The sequence below is a fragment of the Dipteris shenzhenensis genome, chromosome 15 (genome assembly GCF_047967505.1).
Source record: "Dipteris shenzhenensis isolate YYH24624 ecotype China chromosome 15, Dip_SZ_1.0, whole genome shotgun sequence".
Lineage (NCBI taxonomy): Eukaryota > Viridiplantae > Streptophyta > Polypodiopsida > Gleicheniales > Dipteridaceae > Dipteris > Dipteris shenzhenensis.
This window is the reverse complement of record NC_141610.1, coordinates 28,802,753-28,825,080: the sequence shown is the minus strand read 5'-3', so window position 1 is coordinate 28,825,080 and position 22,328 is coordinate 28,802,753. Positions and strand designations below refer to the sequence as shown.

General features: G+C 41.0%; 2 protein-coding genes across 3 annotated transcripts in view; both read right to left on the bottom strand.

Annotated features, from left to right (window-relative positions):
* Positions 1-2,189: 2,189 nt before the first annotated feature.
* Positions 2,190-3,107, bottom strand: LOC147893641 (calcium-dependent protein kinase 20-like). The gene has a single exon (XM_087386335.1). The coding sequence runs from the start codon at positions 3,105-3,107 to the stop codon at positions 2,190-2,192; it is 918 nt and encodes a 305-aa protein (XP_087242461.1).
* A 17,239-nt stretch (positions 3,108-20,346) lies between these two features.
* Positions 20,347-22,328, bottom strand: part of LOC147893640 (calmodulin-binding receptor-like cytoplasmic kinase 2) — a 30,041-nt gene continuing 28,059 nt past the window's right edge. The window contains exons 7-8 of one of the 2 annotated variants that reach the window (XM_087385564.1): positions 21,261-21,559; positions 20,347-21,147 (exon numbers count right to left, since the gene is read on the bottom strand). In XM_087385564.1, coding sequence (XP_087241690.1) covers positions 20,905-21,147; positions 21,261-21,559 — 542 coding nt within the window. In that variant the 3' untranslated portion in view covers positions 20,347-20,904. The remainder of the gene's footprint in view (positions 21,148-21,260; positions 21,560-22,328) is intronic. The other variant, XM_087385562.1, reaches the window with a different exon arrangement.

Sequence of the window (22,328 nt, the reverse complement as noted above, 5' to 3'; positions counted from 1 at the left end):
TTTCTACTGGTGGGGTTCTGCCTGATATGGACGTCGCTTGGGGTTGGAAGGTGTCTAATTGCTCATGGCTGACTTGCCAGAGCAATTAGTAACCGCGCACTGACAAACCCTTCGTAATCTTTACCTCTCACTCTCAAAAAAGAAACTCTGAAGCTCTGATACCAATGTAACAGACAAGGGAGCTAACTCACTCCTCTCTAGATGGTTATCTGACTTAAGTGCGGAAGCATGTTCTGCAAGACCGTTATATCATTTATATCTAGGTCCACTGAAATTTTTTAGTGATGAGAAAACAGTAAGAGTTGCTGGAGATCAATGTCCATTGGTCCTGGCCAATAAGTCATTTATGCTAGTTGTCATGGGCATCTACAGCCCATGGCATGGCTGTCTAGGTGGCAGCCTTGCAGCCTCAGCAGCAGGACAGCAGTAGTGTGGCTTCACAAGTACAGCAGCAACAGAAATAGCAGCAGAGTACCGGGGCAGGAGGTGCCTTTCTACAAATTCAGTTTGTGGAAGGTATTTTCCTTAAAGGTCTATATAAAGGTACGTTTCCCTTTATTCTTCATCTCCCCCTTGCAGCCTCGGTACAGCCTCCAGCAGCACCGGGGAGGACCAGCAGGCCTTCACCGTCTTTTACAAGTCATTGACTTGTTTAACAGCCAGGGACCTAGCATGTCACAGAAGCGAGTCTCAGCAGCAGCAGATATGGAGATGGAGCAGTTTGCCTCCCTCCATCTCCATTACAGGAAGGCATCTCCCTTGTCTTTCTGAGCCCTTTGGGCTAACAGTAGTATCCAGTTTATTGGCAAACAGTAACAAAAATTGTAAACACTTATGCAACCCAATCCCGCATTTATTCTCATATGCGCACAAAAGCAAGCACGTGTTGGTGTGCCTTTGAAGTTGGGTGATTATTGCAGAGCAGGTCCAAAATAGACGACATTGCCTAAAGGATAACCAGGTTGCTTAAGCATGAGGCCTCTGCATGCTGGGTGGTGAACAGAAGGGTTGGAACTTATTAGTCCACGCCCATTTTGTGTGAAGCCTCTGCCGATTGGCGTTGGAGAATATCTTAAGTAGTGGAGATGCTGCCATAGCTTAGGTGGAGAGTAGCCTTTTAAAGCAGAATCTCTATAGACAAAAGGACTGTCATATTTATTGAATTGACTGAATTTCAGCTTGAGTGAGGGAACACATTCCAGCATGAGGCTTCTGTATGATTGGCAATTTGTCCAAAAGCATCTTCTAAGGCTGAGGAATTTGAGGAGAGACCACCACAGCTCCGGCGGTGAGCAGCTTTCCATACAAGGCGGCTTGCTTTGTGTTTAGACATAGTCTAGAAGTTACTACTGCAATTTCTGTCGCGCTTAACAAGCCTGGTCAGGCTGAGAACGCCTAGCAGCTATCAAAGCTTGAAGGCCCCTTGATGGGGAGTTTCATGTATTGTCCCACATTTTCACTAAAAAGTTGTTTTTGGTCTTGCAAACGTAGGCTATAATTTATCACTGTTACATTTGCCAGGTTTCTAAAGATTTGTCAACATGTGAAATTTATCATACAAAATAGTTCCAAGATGGTCCACCTCTTGTAAGATCTCCATATGACGATTTTCTTCACCTTCCTCCTTTCCAATGCCTCGCTAGTCTAGAGCTTACTTCACATTTAAAAAGAGGACAAAACTCTTGCTAGGATTAGTAATTCCTTGCAAAATGAATGAAACACAGCACAAGTTATTATGCTTGGGCAGAAGTAAGCAAGATGCTCAGCAAACAGAATCAACCAAGATGCTCAGCAAACAACACCAACCAATAGGAGTTGCTCCATCAATCTGACCATATGCTCCTGTTCATGAGAGTGTGGCTGTGTCGACCAAGGATTAGAATCAACCTAATCAAGCCTCCCTTGCTCAGGGGAGGCAAGAAAAGATATACCAACCTTTGTAGGAGACAACAGTGTAGGCAATCATTCTAACCGGCATCCCTTGCTCAGGGGAGGCAGGAAAGACGCTCCCACCGCTGTGTCATCTTAGCTTTAGAGTATAAGCAATCATCTGATAATGACTCCCTTGCTTAGGGGAGCCACCAAAGATGCAAGCATATAATTTTTTCGTTTTTCAGCCATTATTACATTTCGAGGAGCATAGGTAGACTATGAAACGACTTCCCGTGGCGTGTATTGTTTGATGATCATCAAAGGGCATGAATAAGCTGCTTCCTCACATAACAATGCCCACGATCACTAAATGTTTTCTCTGGCCAGCAAATATTGTGGGTGGAGGCTGGTGCCACATGGTTTAACCAAGGGTGATCCAAAATGCTTCTTGCAGTTATCCGCTCCAGTGGATCTTCCTTCAGCATCTTGAGCAATAAATCTCTGCAAGCAGGTGTTAAAAGACAGTGATTTTGTCCGCCTAGCTCTTCCATCAAGCCGTGGATTCCTCCAAGATGTTGTGACGGCAAGTGCCCAGTGAGAAGCTGGTAAAAGGTGATACCCAGGCTCCATATGTCAACAGCTGTGGAGTAACATCCGTCTAACACCTCAGGTGCCATGTACCAAAGAGTGCCTACCACCTGCTGTAAGCGTTGTACTTGATGAGGGAATGCATAAGTCGATAGGCCAAAGTCTGCAAGCTTAACTGACTTCAAGTCCCTCGGGTCAGCTAAGAGGATATTGTCCGGTTTAACATCCCTGTGAATGACCCCTTCTTGATGGCACAACATTAGCGTCTCTGATAGTACTGTAATGACCAACTTTGCCTCGTACTCAGTCAAGGGTCCCTTGTGCAGCAAGCGATTGGCCAACGATCCTCCCTTGCAAAAATCCATGATGATAAAAATGCAGTCCCGATCCACAATGAGGTCCTTTAGGTGAACTATGTTGCACGAGCAGAAAGACAAACGGCGGTGGATATCTATCTCTCTCCGTAAAGCCTCTTTGATCTCTGTGGGAAAGGACGTGACGTCCTTAAACATCTTGCAAGCTACTTGATTACCGGTCATCTTCTCAAAACAAAGATACACAGCACCCTGACCGCCCTTGCCAAGAAGGGCTCCGAGTTGGTAATTGCCAATAGTGATGCCTGCTCCGAAATTGTTGGTCGGAGGCATGGTGTGTCGAGATGGCGAGGCAGATGAGCGTGGAAAGAAGAGCTTCTTTTGTCTTGTCTTGTCTTGCTGGGTACTCATGCAAAACGAAAAGCACGTGGTGTTATAAAAACGCGACACGCGTTTCTATGTAGACTTGCCACTTGTAAGCTTCTTATAGTGTTCCTATGTTCACGCTTCCCGGCCGATATTTTAAGCCCTATGCAACTCGCTACTATCAGCCGTCTACTTAGACCTGCCACGTGTACGTGTCTTCTAGGCCATCGAGTTTAAGTAGGGTTCAAATCGTTAGCTGCCAATATTGAAAGTGCAATTAGCTGCAGATTGGTGTGTTCAGGAGCACCAATGTGCAGCCCGCCTTGTTTGAAGCCCTGGCCAATCGAATGGCTCTGTCATGCAAATGGCTATCAACAATCCTTGCTGCCATCATTAAGGCATCGCGAGCTTGAATAAAGTCGCAATGACCATAGACTATATAGCTTCATGATTCAACCACGTGGACATAGATCGTCAATCGAGTCAATGTGGACTCAAAGTATAATGGTTGGATTCACTCATAAGAGAGTGTGCACCAGCTCTCTAGTTTTACCAAAAGCTACGACTTAATTATTCGATGTTTTGCACTCAAGGCACCTTAAGGGAGGTTAATATGCATGATGAATTCATGTGAAGAATGGCCAAAGCATGCTTCCTTCTTCGTGTTTCTTCTTTTTGGTTATTATGTCAAAGTGTTGCCTATAAAACTTAGGGAAAATTTGTTTGGAGGGTAGTAATCATTGATTAAGGAGCATGACAATGCATAGGACTATCTTATTTCAGTTTGGCTAAGTGTAAGAACAAATGTTGTTGAAGTGATGACTCTAGGGACAAATCCTTAAGGGGAGTCTTTCACTTACATTCATGTATGGGTTTAAACCCATGCATTCTAAGTATTTAAAATGGTGTATTATTATTTTAATTATTTCCCTTCAACAAAGGGTAAATCCATTTTTTGCATGCTATGATAACTCCCTTTTCATTCCTACTAGCAAATGTGCATAGCTCGTTCGGAGGTTCCTCATATGGTTGGGTTTTTTTTAAATGTTAGATGATCATGTTGTGATTACTCATCTAAGGTGGGTTCTTCCTCTAGTCTCTAGTATTTTTCAAGGATGTAGTAGCAATTGTTTGTTTTTGTGCTATGCTTAATCCACATAGTCTATGGTTTACAAAATTGGGTAGAGTATAAAGCTCCCTTTTACATTTTGGATCAGGGTCATGGTTCAACTTTGCCTTTCTCATTGGTTTCACGACTTTACTTCATTATAGTCTTCTTGGCCATGATACTGCTGAATAGAGGATAGGCCATGGCTCCTCATTTCTAATTGATAACTACATATTTTAGTTTACATTCGAGAAGATTCAAGTTGAGTGTTAGTCTTGGTAGAGAGTGGGATTTGTTAGTTGGGAGGCTCTCTTAGGTTTGATGAACTGGCTTTGTGCTGTCAAGGATATATTTGGTTTGGTTTGAAAGGATTTTTTTGTTCTGACGGATGTATTGGCCACATGTTTTTCTTTTCCCTTTTTAAGGATCTATTTGGTTTGAATAATATAAATTTGTACTTGCAAATGCACTGGTGATTGCCTTTGTGTGGCTTTGATTGTTTTAGGATTTCTTGGTATTTATCTTAGTAGTGTTATCCTATATCATTACATCTGCCACCTGGCAAAGCCACTTAGGTTAGACCAATAGAAAGTATTTCCTCCATGTATGTGGGGGTACACCACCTCACGTGGGCCTTAAAATTTCTAACTACTACCGATGACATAATGTCATAGCACGGTCATCCCTAAGGACATAAGTTCTAACTACGGCTCTAAGAACCGTTTATTGATCCTAACTAACAAACACACCAAGGGTGAATTAATGAACTAATCCATAGTTCTTCCCTCACCCTTCCTTGATGTGATGAACAATGAACTAATCCATAGTTCATCCTTCACCCTTCCATTGATGGTATACATACCAAAGCTATGATTATGTATTCATATGATTCTTCAGCTGAAAATTCTTCAAGCTTGGACCCATGCTTCATATGAAAGCTCACTCGTCAAGTATATTGGCTGAAGAAACTCATAGATCTTTGCATGGAAGAAGGGACTTCAATGTCTAACTGTTTAAATGAGTTTAACACAATTTCCAATCAACTTTTAGCTTAGAAAATTGCCTTTGATGACTCAGTTAAGGCAATGTTCTTATTGGTCACCCTTCCTGAAAGTTGGGACACTTTTAGGACTGCTATAAGCAATTCAGCCCATGCAGGAGGCCTGACAAGTAGTGATGTTGAGAGTAGCCTTCTCACTGAGGAGGTAAATAGAAAGAACAATGCTGGAACTAAAAGTTCAAGTGCTCTCAATGTGAGAGGGAGGTCATATTCCAAGGCGAAATACCACGACAGAAATACAAGCAAGTTTAGAAGCAAATATAGAGGAAAATCCCATGCCAAAAAGGATTTGGACTGCTTCTAATATGGGAAGAAAGGCCATTTCAAAAAGGATTGCTACAAATGGAAGAACGATAAAGGCAAAGGCAAAGCTAATGTGCAGCCCAAGAAGGAAGAGAAATCCATGGTCAATATAGAGGAGGCGAATGCCATAAGTAACAATAGTGATGAGGGTGACATTCTTTATGCCTCTATGTTTGAACATGCTTTTCTTGTGAGTAGTGATGATGCACTGTCACAGAATTGGATACTAGACTCAAGAGCATCTTTCCATGTCACTCCACATAGGGAGTGGTTTACCATTTATGATGCAGAAAGGAAAGGAACCGTGAGAGTTGGAAATGATTATCCATGTAATATTGTTGGAGTGGGAGATATCCACTTGTCTCTTCCTAATGGTTCTACATTTGTACTCAAGAATGTTAGGCATGTTCCAAATCTGAAAAAGAGCTTGATAAGTACGGGACAGCTTGATGATGATGGCTATCATGTGTCACTTGTGATTGCTAGAGGTTCCAAGCATGGAACATTGTACTCAATGCATGTTTCAGGCATAAAAGATAATGTAATCAATGTGACCGAGCAGCCATCCGTCTCTTTGTGGCATCGTCAGTTGGGACACATGAGCATGACAGGAATGAAGAAACTTTCTGGTTTGCAGTATGTTCTCGTGTTAAATTTTTCAGATTTTAGCATGTGTGAGCATTGCATGTATGGGAAGCAAACACGGTGTTCACATAAAAAATCTTTGGGCAAGAAGAGGCTTGAACCATTGGAGTTGGTTCACAGTGTGTGTGTGGACCTATGCCTACTATCTCATTGGGTGGTGCTTCTTACTTTGCTACTTTCATTGATGATGCTACACAAAAAGTGTGGGTCTACCTCTCCGAAAGAAGAGTGATGTCTGTGATGCATTTCAAAAGTTCTTAGCATTTGCTGAAAATCAGTTGGACAAGAAGCTCAAATGCTTGCGCACTGATAATGGAGGAGAGTATACCTCTCATGCATTTAAGAATTTTTGTGAGCTACATGGCATCAATATAAGCATGCTTTCTAATGCCGGTCTACCTCATGGCTTCTGGGCTGAGTCTATCAAGACAACAGTACATCTTATCAATAGATTGCCTAGAAGGGCACTAGATGGGAAAGTGCCAGAAGAGGTTTGGTTAGGCAAGCCACCATCTTATGGGCATCTTCGTGTATTTCACTGTGAAGCTTATGTTCATATCCCTAAGGAAAAACGCAGCAAGCTTGATCCACAGTTAAGGAAGTGCATTTTTCTTGGATATGGTGATTCAGGCGAGATGGGATACCGATTGTGGGATCCAAAGGTCAGGAAGATAGTACGCAGCCATGATATTATCTTTAATGAGGACAAGATGCACAAGAAGCCAAAAAAGACTGTTGAGATACGCAGAGTGGTGCTTCAAGAGGATGGACAACCACCATATGAGAGGCATGCACAACCTGTTCCACATGATGCAGGGCATGGACAGCCCATAGATAGTGAGGTGGGAGAGCCACATCTAGGTGGACAACCTCAGGTTATGCAGGAAAATCAGTTGGGACAGCAAGATACTCATGGTGAGCAAGTGTTGAGATGTTCCACTAGAGTCTCACGACCTCCACAGAGAGATGCTCCATCTCAGATTATGTCATGTTGACAAATTGTGGTGAGCCTTCATGCTTTGAGGATGCTATGTCTAGGAATGACAAGCATAAGTGGGAGAAGGCTATGTAGTCAGAGATGGATTCTTTGATGAGGAATGCTACTTGGGATTTGGTTTATTTGCCCAAAGGAAAGCATGCATTACCATCTTCTCCCTTAAAGGTGCATTGGCCTTTAAGTGGGAGTTGTTGGGGTAAAGGCCAATCGCCTAGTATATACCCGTTTGTACCATACATACATAATAAGAGCTTAACTTGATCTGGGTGAGTTAGCACCCACAATTTCGATGTTCTCCCTTTCTTTGTTGCTCTCCGATAAGACCTCCTCTCCATCAAACTCTACGACTATATGCAAGAGAAAGGCCTCCGAAATGAGGCGACTCTAGCACCAAATGTCTTCTGCCTTCTCCAAATGCATGACAAGCAGCAGTGCCCCGGCCTCTCATTCATCTCTGACGTGCTGAAGAGGTTCTGCTCCAAAGGCCACAGTTGTAGCTTCTCCTCTACAATGGCGCTAGTGACCTCAAAAATGGCCCTCCAGCTTGAACGCCATCGCCCGCGAGCTCTCAGTCAGCTCTAGAGCCTCTCCTACAAGGCTCTTTCACCTACAAAATGCGTCAGCATCCACTGGCCAAACGAGCTCCCAACATGCCAAACGACCTTCCAGCCTCAAACAAAGCAACGAAAAGCTTGCACATGACTTCAGACGCCCTGCAACATCATGCCATCCACGGGTCCCTCTCCAAAGCACTACTATGACTAGTCATGATGCCTCATTGAAGCACGAGCATCCCACGCTGCCCAGCAACCTTCAACAAGCAGCCCAAGGCTCGAACGACCTATATGCATCGAGCGCATCTACAGCAAGCAACTGCTCCATATGCAAACTCTTCCATGGGCATTGGGCATGCAACATCCAATGACGATGATGGAAAGATCAAGCCAATGTAGACGGAATCTCATTGATTCCGTCAAAATCTACAAAAGATTTCGGTAAGCCTTATTACGACACGTGGCACCTACCCTATCCTCTAGGATCACCACACCCTAGTGACACATGGCCATCCACATCCTATCTGCCACATGGTAGACCTTATCTGCCACATCATCACCTTATCCCCACTGCCACATCAATAGGTACACCTCACTACCATGTGGCAGTCGCCTGCCACATCAACAATCTAGTCATAGGAGCCATGTCAGCACACGATCTGCCACATCATCAACTGGACCTAGTCAACTTGACCCTGGGGTTAGTAAACTAGACCATGGTTAGGTCAGCATGACCTTGTGTTAGGTCAACCAGTGCCACATCAGCAGCACAATCAGCATTGACCTCTGCAGGCGCACACAGTGCTCCACAGGCACTTCATGTGACCACTCCTGCCACCTTAGCACAAGGCTCCATAGGCACAGTCACTCCATGTGACCGCCTGACTGCCACATCATCATTGAGCACATTTGCACTCCTTTTGCCCCTCCACCTAAATCAAGCTATATCTCTTGATCCAAGAAGAATTTGAGGGCGCTCCAAAATGGAAAATCGATTGATTTTCTTACGCTCTACGCGCTCATCACATCACATGCACATTTTGGCACAAGTATCACTCATTTTTTATCCTCGTCGAGACAAAACCACTTTCTACATGCACATCAGCCTCTACATCGACGCATCTGACCCAACACATAAAAAGAACCAAAGAAAAAAAACTATTTGCTATTCTTTCATCGATCTACGATTGGTATAGATCTAGATCAGAGTAGACTAGATCACCATAAAGGGGATGCTTTGAATTTCCCCAAGTTGCCAATCTAAGCCATGCCCGAAATTCTTGACTAGTACCTACTTGGAGTCAATCCCTACGCTCACATACGGTTTCACATCATCACATTACGTGAAACCTAACCTTCATCAGTTCAGTGAGCAGACTTCAGAGTGTTCAGAGGCATTGCCAATTGTTCAGTGGGCAGATAGCACATGATTTGATTTCACACACACATGCCATCATTGTAAAGCCTATTTGGCTATTTCACAGCATCGTGCATATCATTTCAGCCTTGTAAAGCCTCGTGGCTATTCCCGACATCATTTGCCACAATCCTTGTTATTCAGATCAGACTATATATATTACAGTTCTATCTTTACTACTGACAGTTCAAATTTCACTTGGCATAGTCAATGTTTTGCAACAATTGATTCAGATAGTGATTTTCACGACACTTTGAGTACATTTCTTACACCATGTCTACGACTAGAAACCTCAATCTGGAGGCATCTGCTAAGCTAGACAACTCTAATTACGGCACATGGAAATACCGAATGGAGACTATTCTTGTACTTTAGGACAAATGGAGTATGTTGATGGATCTATATGTAGGTGCTAGTCTTTGTCCAGATGAGAGGTGCATACACAATGCTTAATTGTATCTTTTAAGTGAGTGTATTTGACTTTGAAATCCACAATTAACTTTGACCTTCGTAGCCCGAAAATGGCACTGGTCGAAATCAGTGACTACCGAGACTGAAAACAACGATAGAAAGACTTGAAAATTATCGTTTGATATTGGACTTCGTGTACATGAATCTTGGTGGCTGCTGTTAGGAGGACGAGGGTGGAGGAGGGGGGAAAGGGGCGAAGGACGGGATGTGGGGGAGAGGGCATGGGCGGGCACCGCCTAATAGGAGATGGCATGGGGTGTAAGGAGATGAGGGTGTAGAGAGAGGTAGAGAGATGGTAGAGTGGAGGGTCATGGGGGTGTAAAGAGAGGTAGAGAGATTTCATGAACTTTCTTCTACCCTCGAAGCACTCCAAGAATTGAACCTCTCACCATCGACGAGCAGCATGGAGGACCTAAGGATTGAAGAAGAAATAGATAACGAAGATTTGCATCCTGCAAATTACTTTGGTGAACACCGCAACCACAACAACAAAAATCATAAAAGAAGACACTTTGGCAAATTGGAAATGGCAAAGTACAATGGATGAGGGGGTCCCATCAGGTTGCTTCAACTCTTCGACGTAGCATGTTGTGCTGGAGGGGATCAATCAAATGAAACGAAAACCTCCTGGTTTTCAATGGCCCTAACCAATGAGGCTTTGGAATGGTACCTCAACCTTCTCATAGAGGAAAGAGCCACATGGTCACTACTATTTGAGCAGTGCAAAAGAAGGTTCCAAACATAAAGGCTGCAAGGTGACCGCGCATTACAACTAGGCGATATAGCAATGCGCAAGAAAGAAAAGTTCAAAACATACTTAGAAAGAATTATAAGATTAATAGCAAAGTGTGTTCCCCGTCTGGACGACAATTACCTCATAGTATGGACACCACCAACACTATTAGTGATCTTCTACTGCATTCAAGCTCTGACTTCCGGTTGCTTCTACATAGCAATTCTGCACAAGAGTGAAAACCATATGATCTACAACAACTACAACGCAAATCGACTAGCAAAGGCAACAACTCCCAAGATATCAAAACAATAGCAACGTATTGTCACAAAGATGACTTCCTGCGAAGCATGAGACGGCATATAAGCCGATTCAATGAGCGATGCATTTGGAGATTGATTGAAGGCAGACCACTTTCAAAAATCCTTCACAAATTCTGTAAGCGATATCCTCATAACAAGAATCAGCTGGATAAGTTGCCACAACACTCTGGACAAGTGAACACAATGTGATGAGTGAGGTGTCTATGACACTGTGTCTCGAATTGAGCATTTAGCAAGAAGCGCGGATTGTAATCTGACTCCATTCCAACCATACAAGCTTGCAACAACTTGCTAACGTACCTCATCGACAAACGCCACCAACAAATAACTATTTGGAAAGCAAAATACAATACATGGTTCGATAAGCAATATTACGAACAAAATACAATATTCATTGACTCTATCAACCCGATAGTAGAGCTAGTGACCACAGTTCTCCATTACTTTCTTACATGGCAAGTATCTTGGTCCATGTCGGATAACTTTAAGGAGAAAACATCACCTCGCCGATTTGGCTATGCCTATTTTACAAGAAACCGTGCTAGATTGGAAGTGGGCACACAAACAGAAGATCAAGACCATTCTCAACAACCCTGACTATTCTCAACAACCCAGTGGAACAAGCTCTTTTGATAATTTTGTGCATAGCACACAAAAAGGTGAGGTTCAAATTGAACTTAGCAAATTGATGGTGCAATCACCTACTGAATAATTGCTCAAAAGGAGTATTGCAACAAATTTTGCAGCATGCCTATTTGTTCAGGCTCAAAGAAAACTCGACTTCAATCCATTGCCTCCACCGCCAAAAAAGAAATTGCAAGCTCAAGCTCAAAGACAACTACAACGCCAACCAAGAATGCAAAATCCTTTGGTAAAGTAAGCCAAATTCACAAGCAAGAAAGGGAAAGATCCAGATAGTCATGTCCGCCAATTTGAAACAAGGTGGGCTTCAAGCAGATTCAGACAACTTCTAGACCTCACCAAGAAAGAGCAATTTGCAACAACTTTTAATGGTAAGGCAATGATTTGGCTTATGCAATATGGTGTAGCTCATTTTGCAACTTATGATGAATTGAAAACTACATTTTAAAGCCATTTTTGTAAAGGAAAAACTCCAGAAGACATACTCAAGAAGCTTTGGAATATGAAGCAAAAACATCTCTTAGTTGAAGACTATGCTCAAATGTTCACAATCTGAATAGAATACTAACAAAAACAATCAACAACCCACTGATGAGCAGTTGGGAGATTATTTCTATAAAGGACTAAACAAGAAATTAAGGACAACAGTTGAGGAGTAAATGACTTCAACAACATGGTTGATGCAGCACAAAGAGTAGAAAGAAAACTAGACACAAATTCAAGATCTAGAAAACAAAAGAAGAAAAGGCATTTCGACTTTGACATAGACTCTAAATTAGAGACAGACACTGATGCAGAAGACGAGGATAGTGATGATATAGAAGATGATACATTAGATGAAGAGAATGAAGAAGAAGAGCAACAGACCAAGAACAGAGAGAAATCAAAAGCCAAGAAGAAGACAGACAAGCTCTCTAAGATAGAGCGAATAATTAAAGAGCAATTGGAAACTTTAAAAACACCCCCAACCCTGCCTAAAGTTGCTTGTGCATTTTGTGGGAAGGACAATCATGAGAAAGAGAGATGCTGGTATAATCCAAATTAAAGGGGGAGAGTTCCTCCTCATGTTCAAAATTCAAACAATCAAGCCCCACCCATGGCAACTAATTGTGTTGCAGTAGGCAGGAAAGGACAAAAGAGATTCAACAATGCAGCACCAAGAAAACCCAATCAGAAAAATTGGGGAAATCAACAAGGACAAATCCAAGATCAAGCATGCACATACTGTGGCATGGAAGGCCACAAACAAGGACCTCAATGTTGAATACCAATAATCAATTATAATGCAAGAGGTAACCAAAATCAGCAGGTAGCAGCCACCACCAGGTGTTCATATGGTGTACTTGGCTCCTATCAAAAAGGATTGCAATCAACAAAATCAAAGAAATCAGAGGAACAAACAGGCACTAGCAGTCACAAGATCCAAAGGTACAAAGTCAATGCCCGGATTTAGAGATGCACCAAGAGAGACATTAAAGCCAATGAACTAGCCCAATCAAGCACAAGTCCAAAATCAAGCTCTACAGCAAGTACTTGAAAGTAATGCAGCAATAGATGCAAGAACATCACAGCTCCAAAACAAGGGTAAGGTTAAGATCGACCTCAGACAACCAAGGACATAGTCCGATAGCATCCGACATCAAAATACAGATAATACACTGTAGCAGCAAAGCAGTCTTCAACAACCTAACAAGGTTCCAGATACACACATAGCAGGACAATCTTCTTCCAGCCCGAAATCTATTCCCAAAGAAAAAAATGATTTGCTAGTCGAAACAAGGAAGCTTTCTACATGCCTCATCCACCTTATTATCATTCAAATTATGATTTTGAGTCTATGGTGTGACATAAGCAAAAGCATATATTTTTCCAAAATACAGGAAATGGATTTAGGGAGTGAGTCATCTGGTACACCATCACCACCACTTGTAGATGTGTGCTTGAGTGAGTCATCGGTTACACCATCACCACAATTTGTACATGTGTGCTCTAGTGACTGTGTCTCCTAGAGGACAAGAGCACTTTTTGGTGTTTGGAAGCAAAGGCCTTTTTCAACATAGGTCTTGGATATGTGGCAAAAAAGAACCTGAAACTCCAATTTACAAAAGTGTAGCTATAGCAAGACTTTCAACAAGTCTTTTAATCATGAATCTACAAACATAAGTTGAAGTGGACAAACACATTTGTTTCAACAGTCTTCCCATTGATTGTATGAATTATTTTTTAATTTTGTTAATATTTTCTCCAATAGAATAAGAATATGTTCTAAGTTCCTTCAATTTTTATGTTTTTTTGTGTCTTGTATGTTGTCCCAGACATGGAGAGTTTCATTACAAAAGCACAATTAACAACATTTATCTCTCCACCAATATACCAAAAAATTTCTTAAGACACTTTTGAATAATAACATATTAAAAAAATTTATGGTCTTATACGCATTTATATTATATTTTATATATATATATATATAACCTTCAATGAGAGTACACTTCCACTCGGTTGGGTGCACTTTCTACAGGTCCAACTAGACTTGGATCCCTTTCTTTGAGACAGCATGAGCTCTTAAAAAATTATTCTTGGCGAAGGGGAAGCCACCTCTATGACACGCCAAGCTCCACCAAATGTTTTCTAGGGGCCTGTTTCCATGATTTGGGAGATACATTGTGCATTTGGGCACCGATGGTGGCAGGAGGGCTTAGGACTTGTTTGAGGAACATTCAAGCCACAAGTGCCATGATTGGTTGTGGGCATCGTAATCGCTCAACATAGCACTTGGTTGTCGAAATGATCCACCATTTTTCAAAATGTTTGTTCAACCAACTAGGTGCATAGACCTGCACCGCCCGCATCTCATTTTTCCAACCTACATGAATTGATGATGCAGTGGCAACTCGCCCATGCTAGTGTGTGAAATCCTCCCACGTAGATGTAGAAATAAGCCCTAGGAGGCTAGTGTTGCACACTTAGGTAAACACTCCATTAAGAGCCTTATCTAGTGGCCCATAACCTAAGAGGGCATTCTAAGGTACCTCAGCCTAAGGGGGGTGTGTGTGTGTGTGTGCGCGTTTGTGTGTGTGTGTGTATCCTATGAATTGTTTTATTGCTATAAACATATGTGATGTGTATCCCCTCAGGAAAATGTCAAGTAAAAGACATGGATGTGTACTTGGAGCTAGTAATGCAAGAATTGAGGATACTATGGAATGGTGTTGATATGTCTGACATTTCTAGATCTCCCACTACTAAAGAAAGGTTCACACTGCATGCATGCTAACATGGATGATTCATGATTATATCAATCTCTTATTCTGTTCAAGTATAGTGCACTTGCCATTATTTTAAATTAATAATTAAAATTGCCATTATTTTAAATTAAATATTTTATATGAGCCATTGATAAGCATAATCTTTATGTCATTACCATTATTGTCAATTAAATCTCTTATTAAATAATTGATAAGCATATTTTTCAATAGTTTGTAATTTTCTTTGTGTAGCTCCCTCAACAAAAGGACATCACATAAGTTGACATGTGATAATATACCAAAATGTAGATGTAGTAAGAACCTAAGGAAAGTGGTGTAGCTAAATTATAGGAAGGTTCTACCAATGAAGCATCCCTTTTGCTAAATGGATAGGTAGCATTTTGATGATGCCAAAGAACCAAAGCAATACTAGTACAAAGACAAAATATTGGTATGAAAAGTGGGTTGCTTTTGGAAGAGAGAGATAATAAAACCCAATTATAGAACTAGAGGGCATGAAACTAATATACCTCTTTTTGATAAGTTTCCGCATTGGATCTCTGTAAAGATTGCACATCTTTGAGATCCCATGCATAGATTCAAGAACATAAAGGAAGCATTATGGAATCATGTCTTCAGTGAAAAGTATATAATAGTTCAAGAAATGTCTTTAAACAGTCGAATATAAAACCTCACCTATGGACAAAATAGAATAATATGATAAAAGTCACATATGAGGTGGATCCATGGATCTCAACTAAGAATGGATATTAGTTCTAGTGAAGGAAAGAATGGCAGCCCTAAGAATACTTCATGGATATGAAGCATATTTCTTGGACTTGTTCAATTATAATAAATTATTTGTCTTAAAGGGCTATTTATTGGCATAGTCTATGAAATATTATTATCATATTTTACCATGGCTCATTTGGGCACAATGACTATAGGTGAAAGCCGTGTAACATAGGTGAGAGGATATATAAGACCAACTCTAAACAACCAATCAATCTATTCTTTGACTTGCTTTGCATAGTTGGGATTCATTTTGTATCTTCCTTGCACCACTGGGACACCATATTGCTTTAAATTGATCCTGTTTTGACAGAACTTAGGGCCTACTCCCTTCATATCAGTACAATGCCAAGAAAATATGTCCTTATACTCTGTCAGTAAGTCCTTTAGTGCCATTTTGAAAGGTGGAGGAAGACCTGTACTTACCAAAACTGTCTTGGGATTGTTAGGGTCTCCAAGGTTCATCTCTTCCAAGTCATCCTGTCATCGAACTCGGGCACTCTTTTGCATATGCTCCTCAAATTTAGTTTCAGCTTCTAGGATGGCCTATGCAACTGATTTCTACTTGTTCTCATGTAGGGAGTCATATGTGTCTCTATGATTGTCATTTGTTATTTTGTAGTTCGTGGAATCTGCCTTCGATTGCTTTTTGACAGTGTTTTGTTTTGCAGGGCCGGATGTAGGTTGTGCTATTGTATTTGTTGATTTGTGCATGTATACTGATCAATGATTTTGATTACATCAATTTCAAATATGGGGAAAACAATAGGATTTCACCTAAGGAAAATCTCCTCCTCATCTTCCTCAAATTCTGCTATCATGTTGATGACCTCTACTTGTAGTGGCTGAACTAATCTTGGGAAACTTCTCTTTGAAGAGAGATTGATCTTAAACTTCTTTTTGCCTTTCCTAATGGCTTTTCGATCCTTGTTTCACTTTGGCAGCTCGCAGCCATGGCCTACCTAATAGCATGGAATAGGCACAATCTCTTTTCTCCATTATGAGTACCATAAATGTGATTGTAAAGGATAGTCCCATTATGCTAATTTCCTGTCCTCTTAGTATGCCAAGAGGTTGTATTCTTCTTTGATCAGCCATTCTAACCTGAAATGGGGATGGTGCAAGTTCATTGCAACAAAATTTCTTAAATAGGTCCTCAATGAGGATTCACCCCTGATCCTCCATCTATCAATACTTTTGGTATCCTTTGCCTTTTATAATCCACATCTATGAGTGGGACTTGGTAATCCACATCTTCAATGGTGGATGTGTAAATGTCAGGTATTTCATCTTCATCTTCACTCTGTGGATGATATTTTGTTTAAGGAATGTCCTTACAATGCAAACTCTGACATAATTGGTTTTTGAATGCTAGAACAAGATTTAGAAGTTGATCCAATGTGATATGAACTTTGGAGTCCAAAAGTTCTTTGAAGAAGAGTGTATGGTCTTCATGTTCCTATTTTGCCTTTTGTTGCATCTGACTTGTATACTAAAGTGATTCCTTTATGGCCCCATAAGGTAAGGTTAGTCTGTATTGTTGTTCTTTTACAATTTGAGAAATATGCTCAAAAAGAGATTGTTATGCATGAGTATGTCTAGTATGCAGAAAACACTTTGTGCTTAGTATCTTAACTATTTAGAAGTTTCTATCATTGGTCAAATGCACAAAAAGTCCACATACAAAGGAGCTAGTGTATCTTTCAAACATAAATAAGACGTAAAAGGTTAATTTAATCCAAATTCACTAATATTGTTTTTCCATTTATGACATGTATATTGAAATGCACGTTGTTTCCACACCTCATAGAAACATTTCTTCAAATATCATTGGATATTTTGTCACACTTAAAAAAACACAAACATGGACAATTCAAATGAATGCAAAAAAAAGATTGAATGCAAAATAGAGTAGTGATACACTTGGGCAAAGGGGAAGTGCACCTTCATTGCTCAATTTGTAAGTATAAGTATTTTTAATATTTCTTCTTAAATTCAATCATTTATATACATTTGACTAATAAATTTTCTACCTAATTATAAATAAATGATTATGGATGAATGTCCAGCAAGGATGAGATGGAGCACCCTACTCTACTAGGATATCCCACTCTTTGAGAGGGGCTACAAGAGAGAGGCATGGAGACTTTTGTGATGTATGTCATATCGATCGTCATTTTACTTTGGCTCTATATATTGCTTTACATGAATTTGTTTCTCCTATAATGGTGTTTTCAAGACTAGAATTTGATTTGTCATGCTTGAACATAACTAGAATGGTAATGTCTATTGTCACTTCAATAAAGATAGTTAGTAAATTTCATGAAAACATGGAGGGAGTGAATAAGTTTCTCCGAAGATGGCCTTTTCAAGAAGTAGTATTTGATTTGTCATGATTGAATAAGTAGAATGATAATGTCTATATCACTTCAATAAATACCTACATTTATCATAGCAAGCTAGAAGGTGGTGTTCATATCCTTTGCGTGGATAGTAGTAAAACAGGTAGTACATTGAGTTTGGTCTAATTGCACTGCATAAATCAATACACCTCTTTGTTCTCACATAAGATTCATAATACAATGTTATTGTCAAGGTAATGCACACAGTTGTTTTGTAGCTACAATTGTGGCATGTTCTCTTACAAACAACACTCTACATCACGTGGAACATTCAATGAGATTCATAACACTCTGAACATGTTCTTGGAAAGGGTAACGTGTTGATGGTTCAGGGTGCATCTATCATAGCAAGCAAGACGAAGGTGTTCATAGTCTTGGCATGGACATTAGTAAAAAATGCAATACATTGGGTTTAGTCAATCACAATACGTAAATCAATATACCTCTTTATTGTCTATAAGATTCATGATAAATGTTATCGTTACTATTATGCACACATTGTTGTTTCGTAGTTGCAATTGTGGCATGTTCTCTAACACCACATTCTCTTACTAACACCTCTACAGGATGATGCGATATTGTATTCTAACATTGGTGTAGCATCACAACTCAACTCCTCCCCCAAGCATATATAATTGTAGCAAATCACACCAATGCAAAGGGCATGTAATTTTTTTCCTAGCACTTTAAAAAAAAGATTTCTTTTCAGCCACATCCTCTTCCATTTCTCTCCACAAATGGCTATTGTTCAAAAAGAAATCCATTTCTTAAATTTGTCAACAAGGGAGGGAATGGGCAGAAATTAATATGAATTTCCATTTTTTGAACATTGTGGGCACATATTTTAGTATAATAGATTTACATAGATGATTATATACAGCTGGCCCAGCCAACAAGGAGAACAACACAAACAAACCACCCAAGGTACACCGAAGAAGATAAGCAAAACTAAAGAGGTAATAGAGCAAACAATCTTGTAAAAAATAGGGACTTTCAACCCAAGTGAATTCTTTCATATAGACAAGGCATCTACCCCAATTCCACTTAGTGTTGGCCTTTCATAGATCCAATATGCTCATCATCAGCTTCTATTCTTGATCGGATAACCAAACTCTCTTCCAATCTCTAACCAAGTATGTACCCCCTCAGTGAGAAAAATAAGAAATTCCATTAGTATTAGTCTCCAGATCTCAAGCCACGCAAAAGATTAAGGTAAGTTAACGTAGGCTACTAAAAGTTAAGGGCCCCCCTTATGAAAAATTAAGGCCCGACAACCTTGGAAGTTTCAAGAAGCTTATCGACCCTGCTCTCTGTCTCCCTTTGTACTGCATCGTCTTGTCTCCCTTCCTCCAATCCATCCCTCCCCATTTTTTCTCAACGTCATTGGAGTAATGATATCGTCCCCCTGGCCCCTGCATGTGGCTCCCTCCCCATTTTTTACCTCCCCTTGGCTCTGTCACCAACCATCCTTGCCTGCCCCTCCATGCTCCTCTCGACTAGCACTTTAACGCTCGATCTGCCAGTAGTATGCTGCAAGGCTAAGGCTACACAATGAGTAGGTGATCAAGAGTACCAAAGCATCAACTTTTCCCGAGTGTCGTGTGTCTCCTCCAATTGTGTATCCTTCGTCCCCAATCAACAACATAAGGCCCCTGACTCGATGATGTTAGGGGGAGGGATGGGATTCGATGGTAGATGATCATCGATTGCCTTCCTCATCCTCCTGATCTAACATGGCCTAGTCAACGACAAGCCAATGAGCAAGAACGAGGTAACTAGGACCAAGCCAAAGCAAAGGGCCACACCTGGTGATGAGTTCAACCAACCAAGATGGGGATCAAGTCGAGAGAGATCAAGATCACATTGAGGAGCAACATCCGTAGCGATTCTATAATCCCTATGGTGGCCATCATGATACTACAATCACTTCCGACCAATGCTAAGTGGTGGGGAGAGGGAGACAGAGCAAGGCAACAAAGTAGGGGGAGGAAAAGAGCAATGGAAGGGAGAAGGGGGCAATGGAAGAGGGAGGGGAGTTTAGAAGAGGGAGAGAGAAGGGGAAGGGAGAGTGTAAGATGGCGAGGAGGTGGAGGGGAACAGCAAGGCTGAGGAGAGGGGGAGGCAAAGGGTAATAGAGAGGGGGCATAGTAGCCTTGATTAATTCAAGAGGGGGCATACTAACTAAGCTTAGTCGAGTAAATTTTTCGTGGGAGGGAACTAATTAATTGATTTTTGAGGGAATTGTACCCCCTGACTGAAAGTCTTTTATCTAAGCTCACTGCTAGCATAAAGCTGACACCAAGTTTAGTCCTTTCTTAAAGAGGGCATATAGCGCTTGTGAATTTCAATCGACCCAAGGCTTATTGTTGAAATAACAAAAACCCATATAGAGTTAACACATATGAATGCCCTTTCCTAGAGAACATTATCTGGCTATTAATAGCCTCAAAAGAAGATCTGTGAATCCAAGGTAATAAGACCTTTCGGCCACCATAGGCACTGGTTAACCAAATTACAAGGTCTAGAAAATGAGACCTTTGCACAAATCGATATGATATTATTATTCTCGACAAAAGTGAACCCAAAAAAGGCAAACGCAAATTTCCCTGTTCCCCTTTGTTCCAAATATCTAAACATTCATTGCCAATCACTCCAATGCTCACATCCATGCAGCATTGCCACCTTGCAACACAGATGGAACATTGGTACTTCAAAAATTGGTTACTCAATCAAAATCTGCCTCTGCAATAGAACGAGTCCAACTGGCAAATCCCTGGTTACACTTATTACTTGGACTTGCAGTCATCTTAAACTTAATAAATACATAAGACTTGATAGTGCCAAAACATGTTTACTGTATGGTAGAAGCGGAACAAGTTCCGCAAGTCCTTATTGCCAAGACAACCTATTTGCTTTTTTTTCAAGCGAGCTCATTGAAAGCTCAACTATACATTGGCAGAACTGTCACTTCCTTGGCATACAACTGCAATCAGTCTAGTGTAAGAGCTTTTAAAATACAAAACAAATTTATGCGCTTAGTCGAAGAAATGCAGAAGAAGTATACTAGTATTATCAGTTCCTTTGCAATGAAAGAGATACTCGAGCCTCGCCCTGACTGAGAGCTTGATAGTCTTTCCTGATACTCCACAAACATTCTTGTGCCCTCTTCATATTTGGTCTATCATGCCTTGTTGGTGCAGAGCAGTCAAATGCTAGTTCAAACATCTTCTCCATCATCGATAAATTTACTTCATTTTTCTCCAATCTGGGGTCCAGAATGTCTTCAAGATTGTGAGAGAGAAATTTTTTGTAGGCCTGCCAATAGTGTAAAGAAACTGATGATCATTGAGGCCTTTCAACAAAATCAAGTCAGAAAAATGATAAGAAACAAATTAGGGCAACACCATCAGAAAGGTAGTGGGACTAACCCAGCGCACAGTAATTCGTTCCTCGATGTCTCTAGTGTGGTCTATCGGTCGTCTTCCTGTCAGCAACTCTACCAATAGTATGCCAAAAGCATAGACATCCGTTTTCTGTGTTAACTTGTAAGTTTTCAAGTACTCGGGATCCAAGTAGCCAGCAGTTCCTTTCACTTGAGTTGAAATATGTGTAGCATCTGAATCTAGAGGACCAGCCCTAGAAAATCCAAAATCAGCAACTTTCGCCCTAAAATGCTCCGTCAATAGTATATTAGAGGCCTTCACATCCCGATGAATGATGGGCCGATCTGCCGAAACACCTCACGAATATCAGTAACATGCCATCTAATAACCACAAATATTGACCTTTAGCAGGCCCATATTAAACGTGCTCCCTTATAAGCATTTAAAAGTTCCCCTTTCTGAAATTCAAGAATCTCAACTGTGTGCAAACTAACTCTTAGGAATTTCTGTATCTTGAATCCACTGCTCGTGAATCTCTCCTCCTAGAAGTTGTGTAAAAGTCTGCACCTCAGCGTCTCATTGCCACAGACTGAGATCGAGACGCAGAATATGCTTGATGTGTGACACCAAAAAGGTTGAGAGCAAGGACCACTAGATTCAAGTGCACTCACAGAAATGAGACCAGAGGCCTGCTCCATTAGCTTTTTCGCAATGGCTTCAGACACCTCTCATTTCATCAGACAAATGCCTGAACCTCTTCATATTGAAGATATAAACACATAAACCGTGTGTTGCATCACACGTCCTCATAACACACAAATGCTCATCACTCCTGTCTATGTCGAAGCCCGGGTGATACATCGCCTCAGGCTGATGAAAACAGATCAAGGACATGCTTCAAAGACATAGAAAGGCCACAACTTATCTACTTAGTCAAGAGGCATTACGCTCTACTATCCTTGACACAGGGAGATGCAGACCAGTTATATCACCATTGTATCCACTGATGATGACAGACCTCAGTCTACATGAGTTACATTACATTAAACCCCCACCCGTCAACAGGGCTGTTTTTTGCACTCTGCAGTGTGTTTGTCCTTTATAGAGAAGTAC